The sequence below is a fragment of the Myxine glutinosa genome, chromosome 14, assembly GCF_964187855.1.
Source record: "Myxine glutinosa chromosome 14, kmMyxGlut1.1, whole genome shotgun sequence".
NCBI classification, from domain to species: domain Eukaryota; kingdom Metazoa; phylum Chordata; class Myxini; order Myxiniformes; family Myxinidae; genus Myxine; species Myxine glutinosa.
This window is the reverse complement of record NC_136274.1, coordinates 33,137,928-33,153,126: the sequence shown is the minus strand read 5'-3', so window position 1 is coordinate 33,153,126 and position 15,199 is coordinate 33,137,928. Positions and strand designations below refer to the sequence as shown.

Genomic DNA, 15,199 nt, shown 5'->3' with positions numbered 1-15,199 from the left:
CGAACAAGAATCCCACAACCCACAACTCTCCTTCGAAGCAAATGATGCTACCCACAGCCAGGCGTGTTGCATACGAAAGAAGACCTACTCCTTATATTTTTAAGTGAGAACGTTTTGTTTGAGCTGCTCTGTCGAGCCAGAGAAAGCTGGCACTCAAAATCTTGCATATTGTGATCACTCGGTTTGCATGGTTAAAAAGGCAGCAGATATACATGATGGTGTTTAATGAGACACTGCCTCCGAACACATCAAGCATTATAACAGCACAACTTCACTGGCTGAACATCGGCAAGTTACATTTGCCTTCACTTTGTAACAGAAGGGAACTTACTTTACATGTGTTTAGCAAGGCGGCTAATCCAAGGAAAGTCAGATAGGCCATCAACACATTCAAGCATTATTCGATAAACGAGAAAAACAAGGACTATTTAAAAAGAGAAAAGTGGTAGAAAAACCTAATTAACTTGACCGATATCCTTGTCCTTTGTAAACAAAATGCAGAGTTATCAGTAATATGTACACGAGACACATCCAGGGTTTGGTACATTGAACAAACCTTTCCCATGCATTTTGACTGTTATGTGACCATGTGCATCCTAGATCATTGTTAAAAAACTAACACAATGGCCTTAAAATGTTCATTCAATAGGGTGTCCACAAATTACCGATACAAATTCAAACCATCATAAAAAAAATAAAAAAAATATCGCACCTGTGTCCCAAGAAAGCAGTACAGTTTGGCATTTTTAATATGAAATAGGCAACGCCCAGAAACGAATGAAACCATTTAGAACAAGCGTTACGCCTAGGTCCCCCGTCGTTGAAGTGATGCGAGTTGACAAAGTGGAAGACGCAAGGCGGCCATCTTGGATTATGACGTGGCGACCTAATTTTCAATAGCGTTCTTCCTTATGCGTAGATACACCCACACACCAGATTAGAAGTTAGTAGTTCGTTTATTTTTCAAGATATTTCGCTCACACGGTTCAAACATATATATGGTGGCGGCCATCTTGGATTCTGACGTGGCGACCCAATTTTCAATAGCGTTCTTCCTTATGCCTAGATACACCCACACACCAGATTAGAAGTTGGTACTTTGCTTAGTTTTCAAGATATTCCGCTCACAAGGTTCAGACATACATGGCGTCAAACATACATGGCGGCGGCCATCTTGGATTTTGACGTGGGTTGCACCCACACACCAAATTAGAATTCGGTCCTTCGCTTACGCACGCACGCACAGACGCACGCACGTTCGCCTGCACGGACGCATGCACACACGCACGTTCGCACGCACGCTCGGACGCATGCACACACGGACAGAGGGGAAAACCATAGTCCCCCTTTCGCTCCGCGGTGCGACGGGGGACAATTACCCTTTAGAACCCATTAGCATTACCCTTTTGAATTAAACACGGTGGGTCAGAAAGGTTCTTCTTAATTTTTGACGGACAGACGGACATAACCAAATATTGAAGCGGCTTCATGGCTTAATAACAATAAAACAGGATCCAACAATGCAGTTTGCTGAATGTGAAAAAACATTTCTCAGTGTTTTATGACCTTTTTTTGTTTCTCCAGGTCTCCTGCGTTGGCTTAATGATGGCTGGCTTAAGATATTTGGGCCCTGAGTTTGAGCCCCTGTCGTGTCGTTAAATAACACAACGTGGGTTGACTCAGCCTGTCATCCTTCCGAGGTTGGCAAAAGGAGTACCAGCTTTCTGGGAATGTTTGAGCCATTCGAGTATCCTGCATCGGAGTGGCGACCCGTCCAGGATAATGCCCCCGAGACAATGGAAAACTGCCTCAGCAGCCCTATGCATCTGAATATGTGAAAGGAGGGGCCCTTCTTAAATTCTTGTCTCCTGTGACACGTGACAGCAGGTTCACTGAAAATGGCATACCGAGAAGAAAATGTGCAGTGCGTTGCCTGGTTTATAGAAATCAAATCAGCAACCCCAGGTTCAACCAAGCTTCAGGACGACCTATGGGAGGCAGCCACCATTGAAAAAAATAAGTTGTGAGTGAAACAAAAAAAATATGGAGAATGGCAGCTTCCTGCAGAGGAAGGAGACAGGCCAACCAAGGGCTAGTGTTGAGGATGTTGAACACGTTAGTGAATCGTTTTGATTGCAGTTCCCACAACTCCATTCCAATTCAGAGGATCTTGACAAATCATAATAATAAAAATGAGAAATGTTCTTCCACATGCAGCAAATCGAATTGTTGTATCCCATTTCATTTTTTAAATTATCATGGTTCAAATTTGGAACAGTAATTTGTGGACACCCTATACTTATCAGAGATGGAAGAAATAACCCAATTCTTTGGTTTAATAATTCGCTAATAAATAAGTGAAATACCGTTAGTGAACAGAAAAGAACAAATACCCCATGTAAAAATGAGAAGGCCTTATTTAAGACAAGTAAATTAGTTTAAATATAATCGGGTCGATTGTAACATTCAATGGAAAAATAACAAAAACACAAAAAGAAGAGGGAAGAACTGCGACGGTCTCTAAAGGTAAGAACTGCGAATGAAAAATTGCTTTCGTGGAATAGGAGCGACATATCTTAGGAGGTAAAAATGAAAATATTTAATGGAATAGTTACACCGATATTATGGATTGCCCACATGGACCCTTACAAAAACGACATTCCTTTTAAAATGCAGACAAATGCTAAATATAAAATAGGATTCTTTTATAAGAAACGAATATATCGGAGAAAGACCTGGAACAAAACCCAGGAAATGCGAGAATACATAAATCTCGACTAAAATTGTTTGGACAAATTTAAAGAATGGAGGAAAGACAAATGAAAAACACAGTATTTAATTATTTATAAGTTATCCACAGCAGTTAAGAGGTTTGTGGAAGTTTGCTCAAGATTAGTCCAGCTGATCTTATAAATATCCCGATTTTAAATATCAAAAATATTTAGAACTTACAATTGTCTTCCCCAAAGTTTATACGACTCAATCTTGTATGTAAATATCCTAGCCCTTGACTTTCTAAGTCCTCATGGCCATATTTACACTCCAAAATAAAATCGAAGCCGTTTTAATCCCCACTATGTGCCGATTCAATCATCGCATTAATCAATGTGTGTAGTTAGTTGATCGTTTCTTTGCTCTGGTATGTAAGAGCAAACTTGTCTCCAACATGTGGTTCTTCGTTTTGCTTTGCATATTATCAATCCTCGTATCTCCACTTGCCTGCTGACATATGTCCATTGCATTAAGAGCTGACATTGATGCTTTCTCTCCACAGTGTATCAGACCATTGGCAGGATGTTTCGCAGCTTGCTTGCCCAATGGCTTGCAAACCAATTTTGAAACGGCATTGGATTTTGGGGAACCTGTCTCGGTATCATGTGCAAGTCCACATTGGGCACGTGTGTGACCACAAGTATTGTGTTTGCTCTGCTGAAAGGTTGCGAGGCCGCTTGTGAAACGCAGAGGGCGACAGTCGACTGCACGGTCCATAAGGTCAGTCGGATAAAGCCAGGCGAGCACGTAGAGCAGCAAGAGGTCCAGCACGGCGAGAAAAGCAAATGCAGCTCCTGAAATCGGACCGCAGCGATGCGAGAAGCCCATCAGACGGTCAGAAAGAGATGGAAGGTGGTCAATGACTGCCATATCATACACCTACAAGTGGTACAAGGGGAAAAAAAGAAGGGTGGTGGGCATATTACATGCAATAATTTTGCAGAAAGACATTGAGGCATCCTCCCCACTCTTAGCTGATGGTTTAGAGACTGTCAGAAATACACAATGAAACGAAAGATAATGATTAATAACAACAAATGAGGCAGAAAGGAAAATGCTAACATTCTGCAAGCTATCAATGAGGGAGGCATTTTCTCAATCATGGCAGGGTTCCCTCTATTTCATGAACAAGGGGGAATCCTACAGTGTTACACACCAATCACGGGACTTCAGCGAGATCAATACATTACAGCATGTATAATTAAATACAACAATAAAATAGAATTTGACACAAATGCGTCAATGGAAATGTCTCCGCCCAAGTTAGATGTCAACCAACTGTTTTGTTTGATCTCAATTAAAGGTCACATGAAAAATAATCAAAAGTCCCTTGAGAGATATATGGATAGAGAGGGGGAGAGAGAGAGACAGAGAGGAGGAGAAAGAGACAGAGAGGAGGAGAAAGAGACAGAGAGGAGGAGAAAGAGACAGAGAGGAGGAGAAAGAGACAGAGAGGAGGAGAAAGAGACAGAGAGGAGGAGAAAGAGACAGAGAGGAGGAGAAAGAGACAGAGAGGAGGAGAAAGAGACAGAGAGGAGGAGAAAGAGACAGAGAGGAGGAGAAAGAGACAGAAAGGAGGAGAAAGAGCCAGAGAGGAGGAGAAAGAAGGAGAGAGGAGGGGAAAGAAAGAGAGAGGAAGAGAAAGGAAGAGAGAGGAAGAGAAAGGAAGAGAGAGGGAGAGAGTGGGAGTGGGAGTGGGAGTGGGGGTGGGAGTGGGAGAGGGAGTGGGAGAGAGAGAGAGAAAGAGAGAGAGGGTGAAATAAGAAGAGAGATAAGTAGATGAGAGACATCAGATGCTTCTAACTCTAGTTATTGGCTGCAAAATGATTTTCAAAAGGCACGTGACCTCTGACTTGTTCAATCCAAAAGTGAGTCATCTTTGTATTACAGTCCATATGTGTGCCAAGTATGACTGAAATCTATTCAATGGTTCAAAAGTTATTGTAGTGACACAGATTAAGGCACTTGACTAATTAAAGGGCACTTAAATATTTGAAATTTTGAACCAGTTTTTGAACCAGAACAATTTTGAACCAGAACCATTTTGAACCAGGCATAAAATTGAATCAGTTCATCTTTGTATTACAATCCATAGTTATGCCAAGTTTGGTCAAAATCCCTTCAGTGGTTCACAAGTTGATTCACAAGTTATCAACAACAACAACAACATGCATTTTAAGGCCATTTTCCCTGCAAGAGCGGGGGTTAGCCTTGCGGTCCCCATGACAATCTTCTCCATTTTGCCCTATTTTCTGCATCTCTCCTTGTTAACCCCCTTGCCCGCATTTCTTCTTCCACCATCTTTAGCCAAGTCTTTCTCAGTCTTCCCCGTCCTCTACTTCCTTCTACATTCATTTCCATCACTCTTCTCAACCAGTCACTTTCATCCTTCCTCCAACACATGACCAAACCATCTCAACCTGTTCCTCTTCACAGCATCAATCACAGGCTCTATTCCCATCATCATTCGCAATTCATCATTTGTCTTCCTCTCTCTCAGCGACACTCCGCACATCCACCGAACCATTCGCATTTCCACCCTTTCCAGCCTTCGTTGCTGCTCTACATTCATGACCCATGTCTCGCTCCCATAAATCATAACACTTCTCACACATGCAGCATACACCTTTCCCTTCAGCTTCAACGACACTCCCCTCCTCATCAGCACGCCACTCAGTTCCTGAAACTTCTTCCATGCACATCTCACTCTAGCAACCGTTGCCGAGTCTGATCCACCTTCTCCATTCAGCATGTCTCCGAGATAGCAAAATGTTTTCACACCTTCCAGCTTCACGCCCTCTCCAAGATCCAACTCAACATTTCCTCCATCTGCAGCTCCCTCTGTGCACACCTTACATTTGAATGTAGCTGCCACACTGGTTAATGACCCTCTCAGACCACTACATTTTTGATGAACCCACTCAGCGCACATTGTACATTGAATGGAGTTCACTCCAACACCCTTCCTGCACACAGCACATGGCCACTTCCCAGTTCTTTCCACCTCACCACATGCTTTACCACTTGCCATCACCTTCGTCTTTCCTATATTCACCTTCAGACCTTTTGTCTCCATACTTTCCTTCCACTTGTTCATCTTTTCCTTCAGTCCATCCATACTTTCCGCAATCAACACCAGATCATCTGCATACAACAACTCCCACGGTAAACCCTCCTTTACGGTCTGAGCCAGCACCTCCATCACAGCTACAAATAGTAGTGGACTTAGTACCGACCCCTGATGCACTCCCACCTTCACCTCAAACTCACCACTGTTCCCATCCTTCGTCCTTCCAGCTGTGCGCACTCTATTGTACATTGCCATCACAACTCTGATCAACCACTCCTCCACTTCTAACTTCCTCAATGCCCATGTCAATACTTCGCGTGGAACCCTATCGAATGCTTTCTCCAGATCAACAAACCCAAGAAACAACTTCTTCCTCTTCTCCATGTACTTCTCCTGCAACTGCCTCACAATAAAGAGCGCGTCTGTCGTTCCTCTTCCTGGCATAAATCCAAACTGCATTTCGTCGATCTTCACCTTCTTCCTTATCCTCCTCTCCAACACCCTTTCCAATACCTTCATTCCATGCTCCAATAACTTTATCGCTCGGTACGAGCCACACTCCAGAGGGTCACCTTTCCCCTTGTATAGAGGGACAAGGGTACTCAGTTCCCAATCCACTGGAATTCGGCCTTCTTTCACCACCAGATTACAAATCTCTGTCATTCTGTTCACACCCCAACTTCCTGCTGCCTTCAACATATCTCCCACAACTCCCGTCGGCCCTCCCGCTTTTCTACTCGACATTGCTTTTATCGCTTCCTCAACTTCCTTCTCAGTTATCTTCTCTGCCGGTCCTAAAACTGGGTTACTCTCTATGTTGCCATCCCATTCATTCTCTGTATTCAACAGCATTTCCATATATATTTTCCATCTTCCTTTAATTCCATCTGGGTCCACAACGATGTGTCCCACTTCATCCTTCAAGCAACTGACCCCCATCACATCACACCTCTCTTTCGCTATCTGCTTTGCAATCCTGAATACTGCTCTCTGACCCTCTTCCGAATCCAAGCGTTCTCCGAACATTTTCCTACATGTCTCCTGCGCCTTTGCAACCTCTTTCTTTGCAGCCTTATAACTTTCATGCTCTGCTTTTTCTGCTCCCGTACCCTTCGCCTTCTGCCACTCCTTGAACTTCTCCCTCTTCTCGTCAATCCTCTTTCCAACTTCATCATCCCACCACCATGTTTCCGAGTGCCTCGGTGGTCCTTTTGTCCATCCACATACCTCACCAACAGCTCCCAACAGACTATCTTTCATTGACATCCAACCACTTTCAAGCTCAACGACATCATCCTCGACCCGATTCAGCCTCTCTTTTAATGCCTCCCTTACTGTCACCTCTTTCAACCTCCACACCTTCATTCTCGGTTGGTACTTCACCCGCCGAGCTCTCCTCGCACCTTTCACCCTTATGTCGCAGACAACCAAGTGGTGCTGTGAAACAGCCTCCTCCCCCGGGATCACCTTTGTGTCCCGGAGGTGCCCCCTATCTCGCATATGCACCATCAGGTAGTCAACAGTTGTCGTCGACCCACCTGACGTGAATGTAACAAGCTTATTATCCCCTTTCTGGAACTGAGTATTACAAATCAACAAATCAGCTCCATCAGCAAACTCCAAAATCCTTTCACCTTCTCCATTTCTCACACCATATCAGTAACCCCCATGAACTCCCTCAAAACCGTCCATACTCCTTCCCACATGTCCATTTAGGTCTCCTCCTACCACAACAACTTCCTCATCTTTCACGTTTTCCATCAGCTTCTCTATCGCACACCAGAACTTGTCCTTCTCTTCATCGCTCCGACCAACCTGTGGAGCATATCCCGAGATGACGTTCACCAAGAGCTTTCCAATCATCATTTTCACCATCATCAACCTATCACTCACTCTGGTCACACTCACCACACTGTCTACAAACTCCTCAGAAAACAGGACACCAACACCATTCACACCCTCCGGGCACCCTTGCCACACAAACTTGTATTTCTGTCCCTGCCTACCCTTCACCATTCTCACACCACTTCCCTTCCATCTCGTCTCTTGCACACAACATATGTCCACTCTTCTTCTGACCAATACTTCCACCACTTCTCCTGATCTCCCTGTCATTGTCCCTACATTCCATGTCCCAAACCTCAGAAACCGATCTCCACTTCGGGCTGTACCCTGCCCATATGTAGTTGTAATTGTCATGGTTCTCTTTTTGAGGCAATGTTTTTATGGCCGGATGCCCTTCCTGACGCCAATGATTCACAAGTTATCGCGGTAACAAAAATCAGCTACTTTCAGTTAAAGATCACATGACCTCTGACCCCATTGAATCCAAAATAGAATCAGTTAATCTTTGAATCATAATACACCTTTGTACCAAGTTTGGTAAAGAAAAATCCCTTCAGTGGTTCACAAGTTATCGTGCCGGACGCACAGACACATGGATGGAGAACCGGACAGATAACCCGAAAACAATGCCTCGGCTGCACAGACATGAGTATACAGGTATCCTCCGCTTAATGAGTTAGAAAAGTGAAGGTTTGCTACAACGGATGGTTTCATTTCAGGCTATCCCCACTTAGATGAAGGAGCCATTCCCACAACACGGTGTCTGGTAATTGCGCAACGTCACTTCCGTGGTGCTGATACCACCGCTACACTTTTCCCACCAATTAATTTTCAATGAGAGGATTAACATTTCAAAACGTTTTCAAAAAAAAAATCAAAATTTCAGAATGAAAGAGTTAAAAAGAACCATCTCCTCCAACACCTGATGCCCCCTTCTTGTGCAGAAACTTGGATTCAAGATCGTTTTGTTAAGTGTTATAACTAAATTAACTTCATTATTGTGTTACTGTAGCCTGGTGTTGGCTTAGCGGTTAGGGTGCCGGCTTGGGATCCTAGGATCCTGGGTTCGAATCCCGATCGATCGCTGAATTAACGCCAGGGGGGTTGACTCAGCCTGTCATCCTTCCGAGGTCGGCCACGATTCTACATAGAACTGTGTAGAATAGTATGGACCACGTGGGAGTAGGAAGTAAATCTCGATGTAGGGATGTAGGAACCTGTTAGCTGAAGGATTGTGTTTGAATGTGCATGATATCTTTGTGATAACATAGGGAAGGTTTAAAGTTAAGGAAACATGTGTTAAAACCTCTTGTAAACATCCTCCGGGCGTGCCGGGTGACATTTCTGTAGAACGGGGTTCACACCAGCCCCAAACAAGAAGCAGAAAGCTATGGGATTCTGTCAGGCAAGCAGAGAGGGGGGCGGAGCTATAATCGTCCCTGGACTGGGGTGGAGTGGACCCCAACGCCTGAAGGAGGGGCGGAGAGTTGTCAAGAGAGACAAAGGAAGAGCCAGAGCTCTCGGTTCTGTGTGCTGAAAGAAGAGCTTACAGTCCTGTGTGGAAAACTGCAACAGATTTGAGGAGAGCTTGTTTGTTGTGAAAGAACTGAGAAGGATTGGTGAGATCTGATGAGGACCGGTGAGAACTGAGGAGGACTGGTGAGAACTGAGGAGAACTGAGGAGGACTGGTGAGAACTGAGGAGGACTGGTGAGAACTGAGGAGGCCCGGTGAGAACTGAGGAGGACTGGTGAGAACTGAGGAGGACTGGTGAGAACTGAGGAGGACTGGTGAGACCTGAGGAGGACTGGTGAGAACTGAGGAGGACTGGTGAGAACCGAGGAGGACTGGTGAGAACTGAGGAGGCCCGGTGAGAACTGAGGAGGACCGGTGAGAACTGAGGAGGCCCGGTGAGAACTGAGGAGGACCGGTGAGAACTGAGGAGGACCGGTGAGAACTGAGGAGGACCGGTGAGATCTGAGGAGGACCGGTGAGATCTGAGGAGGACCGGTGAGATCTGAGGAGGACCGGTGAGATCTGAGTAGGACCGGTGAGATCTGAGGAGGACCGGTGAGATCCGAGGAGGACCGGTGAGATCCGAGGAGGACCGGTGAGATCCGAGGAGAACCGGTGAGATCCGAGGAGGACTGGTGAGATCCGAGGAGGACTGGTGAGATCTGAGGAGGACTGGTGAGATCTGAGGAGAACTGGTGAGATCTGAGGAGAACTGGTGAGATCTGAGGAGGACTGGTGAGATCTGAGGAGGACTGGTGAGATCTGAGGAGGACTGGTGAGATCTGAGGAGAACTGGTGAGATCTGAGGAGAACTGGTGAGATCTGAGGAGGACTGGTGAGATCTGAGGACTGGTGAGATCTGAGGAGGACTGGTGAGATCTGAGGACTGGTGAGATCTGAGGAGGACTGGTGAGATCTGAGGAGAATTGAGTGGGAACAACTCCAATAGGATTGTGAGAGGTCTGAGGAGAAAGGGGGGAGGGGGAGGTTGGAAGCCTGGAGGAGCTGGAACAGAACACAGAGAAGCTTGCGTTTTATGAAGAGAACTGTGGAGTTCTGGGGAGAATATGAAGGAGAAGAGCTTTAACAAGGTTGTCTTGCCTTTCTGCCTTGGCATTGGTGCTGTTGTCATCCTCCCCCATTGCCTGTGGATTGTCCTCTTCGTCTCCTCATCACCTCATCATCCTGCTGTCTCATCGCATGCTCCATGCCCATCTTCCCACTCCCCCGCTGCCACACCAGAGATAAGCCGCCTGGTTTTGTCCCTCTTCCCTGTCAGTGATTATGAATGAGGCACCTTAGTTTTTTATAGGATATATTTTACCTCATTGTCATTGTATATAGTTATTATTAAATTCATTTTTCCCGCTTGGTATTTGTTCGGGAAGAAACCCGTTTGGTTGTGAAAGCTGTAAGGTCCTCGTGATTCTCCACAGCAGTGCACGCGAGCTGATTCCGCCATAATTTGGAACGTCTCGGAGTTGAAGCCCGTTTCGGTCCATCCGTTCACGGGTTGGTGTTAACCAGGCTGTGAACAAGGCAATGTTATAATGTCACCTGCAGCTAAAACAATCATGATACCAAGCATCCCTTCGCTACTCAAAGAATTAGGGTTAGGAAACAAAGTGTACCTTAATTTACCCATAAGAAATAATGGAAAAAGAGCTCCTGCATAACAAAGGGTAATAAGATACAGATACCTAACCCCGGCGTCAAGCGGGGAAATACCTGAACTCTCCATGAAGCCTTTAAAGCCTTTAAAATCCATGAAGCCTTTAAAGTCACCATTTTGCACTTTCAGGATTTCTCAGGTGTCATTCATCATGGATGAGTCATCAATACTCACTTTCTATATTGTCATCATTACTCACCATCTCCGTCCTGCTCGCCACATCCCGCCAGTCGTAGAAGTCCCGCACACGTGCATGGGTGGTAGCGCGATCCGGAGCCTCTCCGGCCAGTATCCGGTCAGCGGCGGCAATGACCCCGGCACAGAGTTCCCGTACAGTTGGTTCGCAGAGAGTCAACATGTCTGGCGGCAGAACCTCTGGGACACCACCTACATGAGTACTCACCACCTGTCAGACGGTAACATTAAATAGTTTAAATCCCTCTTAAAATTCCCTGCATTACTTTGTGGGGATATCTGACGATACCTTGAACATCTTGCTCAATTACATTGGGCCGTCAAGTCTTTAATGCCTATCATAATAATAATTAGGTTACTTGAAAAAATAAATTTTGTATGATATGGCCTCCTCAGCCATGTTCTAATTTACAAGTCATCAAATCCCTGAGAAAGTCGCGTATTACCTGCAGACCGCAGGAAGCAGCTTCCACAATAGCCATACAGAAGGCTTCAGTGAGAGACGTGTTCAAGAAGATGTCTCCCCCAACCAGAACATCCCTCACCTGCCGGTGATCCAAGGCACCCAGAAGAGTCATCCTGTTCACAACACCAACAATCAAGGGACTCAAAACTGAACACCTGTGAATACCTGGCTTTAAAAATAGAGAAAAAACACTTCATGCATGAAAGTGCAATATTGTGGACGAGATTAAACGCTTGAAACCTAAAACGTCGTTAACATGGCCATGTCATCCCCTATCCAACATGTTACCGATGAGGTACTGATCATGTGTACGTCCTTTCTTGTTTATTTCTGGTATGTGTGCAAACCAGCGACTCAGAGCCTCTACACCACCTATGTGCGCAATTTATCCACGAAAATACACATAACTCAAAATTGCGTGAATATCGATGTTTGTAAACCACCACATGCACTGTATGGGCCAAAGAGCTCTTAAATCATGAATCATTCAGCATTATACGCGTCATGGTTACAGCGTATACTCCGTTCAGACACAATCTTGTACTTATATAGGTATATGATGATGTGGTAGTTGTTGGAAAAAGAATGTACGTTAGTCACATGAGCGTCACACGTGGCATACCTATCATGTAGGCAACGCTGCTCACGAAGTTCTTCCAACACAATGCGTTTGGGCCCCTCACCGCCGATCACAAAGTTCAGATCACTACGCGTTGCAGCCAACTGTGCAAGTACACCTGCTAACAGGTCAACACCTGCACAACCATCACAACCACACACATGAGTCCAGCCATGTCCTCATTATAGTTCGACGACGTTACTCTACTGCCACAGAACCCATCTCGTGATCCGAAACCCTGGATTCAAATCTTGTGGATGCGTATTTATATTAAAAACTCGTTTTTAACCCTTGGATGCAGTGATTGGGCCTCGGAGGCCCACAAGGTTTTTTTTTTGTTGCAAAAACTATGCTGTACAATTTTGTTTTGGAATGAACCTCATTTTCACCAACTTTCATGTTGTTACGCAAAATTCAGTGACATAATAAAAAATTCATTCAGGCTCGTGGGAAAAATCTTCATTCTTCACTTATAACCCAAAAATCCGACACGAATGCAGGCATGGGGCCTTCGAGGCCCCACATAAATATTGTACTACGATGTTATATCATTATTTTCTTGATATGAGCCTCATTATATGCTCCTATAACTTGGTTACAAATAATTCAGTGACAAAAATATGTAAATTTAAAAAACAAACTTTGCATGAATACATTCGTGGGGCCTCCGAGGCCAAATGGCTGCATGAGTGTAGGATTTTTGAGTTGTGGACATATACATTCTAAATAAAAGGATTAGTGAATCATATTTTTTGAGCAAATACTCCTCCATGAGCCTCAACTTTTTAGAGGGAAAAAAGTTTAAAAACCAAGAACAAAAAAAAAAATTTGCAAGAAAAAAAAAAGGTTTCATTACTTGTATGGGATTCTTCCAACTAATAGGATCAATGATTCACATTTTCTGAGCAAATACACATCCATGAGCATCGACTTGAATTGAAAAAGGAGATGAAAGAAAAAAAAAAACTATTTAAAATATATATATTACACGAATACATCCGTTGGGCCTCCGAGGTCCAATGGCTGCGTTTATGTAGGTATTTTGACGCCTGCATCTAAGAGTTAATTAACATTGTACTTTGGGTAAATAAGCTGATTGTATCAGTATCAGTATCACTGTTGTATCAGTATCACTGATACTATCAGTGATACTTCAGACGTAGCAAGTACTTCGATGACGTGTCTATCCAGAGACCGAGGGCGACTTTACCTTTACGATAGACCAGGCGACTGATGATCACCACGGTAATGCTGCCGGCACCTGGGTCGCCCACACTCCCAGAAAAGTCAGCATGGTTCTCACGACTCGAGCGGGAACTTGGAGGCGAAGGACTTGGCGTAAAGCGGGTCGCGTCGACCGCGTTGGGAATGACCGAGATGCGCTTTGGAGGCAGAGCCGCCCGCAGAGCCGTGTTCTCACGACCCGTGTGGGACACGCAGATGGCCCGCGTCGCCCCGCCCAGGGAGGCTCGCAGAAGCGCGTTGGTGAGCACCGAGCTGGCGTCGGCAAAACCGAAGAGCGAATGATCCGTGAAGATGGACACGAGGCCGAAGGAGGCCGCGTGGAACAAGGCGTCGTGAGCCAGGCTGGAGAAGGCAGAGTGAGCGTGGACCACGGTGACCTCCTCTCGGATGAAGACGCAGCGGAGGAGCGCCAGGCTGTGGAAGAGCGTCGGAGCGGTGGCCTGGTTGTACAGGGGCCTCAGAGGGAGGTAGTAGACCCGAAGACCGTTGGTGAGGTAACGGATGCCGACGCGGGCTCCATAGGCGTGCGTGACCACGACCACTCGATGACCCCTCTCCAGAAGGCATTGAGACAGTTGGTAGACGTGGCTCTCCACGCCGCCGGCGTTCGGGTAGAAGAAGTCGGACACCATGCAGATGGAGTGAGGCGTCATCGAAGGAAGTACCAGAAGCACAAGCGCAGGTTCCCGCCGTCACGGAGTCCTTTCATCTACAGACGTGAGCCGACCTCAGCTACACGAGAACACCGCTTCATCCGATAATACAGTGGAACCAATGGCAATACCAATACTCAATAGCTACATTCATCTCAAAATGAATTAATCACTCGCTCTGTGAGGGAAAATGGCAATGAATATCGGCCTGATTTTTAATATCGATGTCACTACTGAAGTGGTATTCCAGCCACCTCAAAACACCGGGAGTGTAAGAATACACCAAAAGAAAAAAATAATACTTCCTTGTTCCGGTGTGGTTTTATTTTAGAAGGTTTACATTAACAAACATTATGCACATACGACAAGAAAATCCCTAATTTAATCACTAGATTAGTTTTTAATTCAAAGTGAAACGCATAATTCCTTCAACTACATTTATTTTTACGTGCTTAAAGAGGAGGAATGAAAAAATTACTTCTGCATGTTACATCATTTCCGGCATCACGTCACGAGTTGGTTTGGGCATTTTTCAGGTCCGCAATACCATTTCCTTTTCTCATAATCAATACAATTTAAATTTTCTTTTCACATAATCTATTCCAAAGCGAAATTAAATGTAAACCGTCATCAAACCTTTCCGTTCGCATCTTCGTAGAAGTTCTTCTTCTTCCTTTAACTGTGATGATGTCTTCAGATCCGTCAGGCTCTACTCTACATACGCCACGAAACCAAACTATCCGATGATAGAAGGGGCACCCTTTTGGCCTCCAAAACGTTATACGTCTTTCCCCGTTTACATATTAAACAAATTTTAATAATGTCGCAAAGTCAAGTACTTTCGTACTGCTGACTCAACCGGTAACGTACTGTATATCCATAATATTGTTGTGGATATGAGAATGTTTTTTTATTTTGTTGTTGTGGTAAAATGTTGTTGTAAAAGGTTGTTGTAAAATATCACCCCTCCTCCCTCCGTTTGTGGTTGTATAAAGGTCAAAGGGCGTTTCCGTAGTTAGTCCATAAAACATACATGCAGGACACGATATATCCTTTCTTTTGACAGTTATATCTTATTCTGTGTATTAGTGTAAGGCTGTGTCTTCCATTAATTGAAATACTCCATTGCACCAGTGAAAGAGATAGAT

At 44.9% G+C, this 15,199-nt stretch overlaps 1 protein-coding gene across 1 annotated transcript; it reads right to left on the bottom strand.

The window, feature by feature from the left end:
• Positions 1-207: 207 nt before the first annotated feature.
• Positions 208-14,384, bottom strand: PIGA (phosphatidylinositol glycan anchor biosynthesis class A). The gene is made up of 5 exons (XM_068135517.2): positions 13,364-14,384; positions 12,157-12,289; positions 11,515-11,647; positions 11,073-11,279; positions 208-3,651 (listed from the first exon to the last, which is right to left on the bottom strand). The coding sequence occupies exons 1-5, from the start codon at positions 14,049-14,051 to the stop codon at positions 3,103-3,105; spliced, it is 1,710 nt and encodes a 569-aa protein (XP_067991618.2). The 5' UTR covers positions 14,052-14,384; the 3' UTR covers positions 208-3,102.
• Between the last annotated feature and the right edge of the window lie 815 nt (positions 14,385-15,199).

Excerpts from the sequence above, each read along its gene's own strand:
- PIGA (XM_068135517.2), bottom strand. The coding sequence starts at position 14,051 with ATGACGCCTCACTCCATCTGCATGGTGTCCGACTTCTTCTACCCGAAC. Across the intron at positions 12,290-13,363 it reads TCGCCTGGTCTATCGTAAAG|GTGTTGACCTGTTAGCAGGT; the intron begins GTAAAGTCGCCC and ends ATGGTTGTGCAG. Across the intron at positions 11,280-11,514 it reads CTGCTTCCTGCGGTCTGCAG|GTGGTGAGTACTCATGTAGG; the intron begins GTAATACGCGAC and ends ACCGTCTGACAG.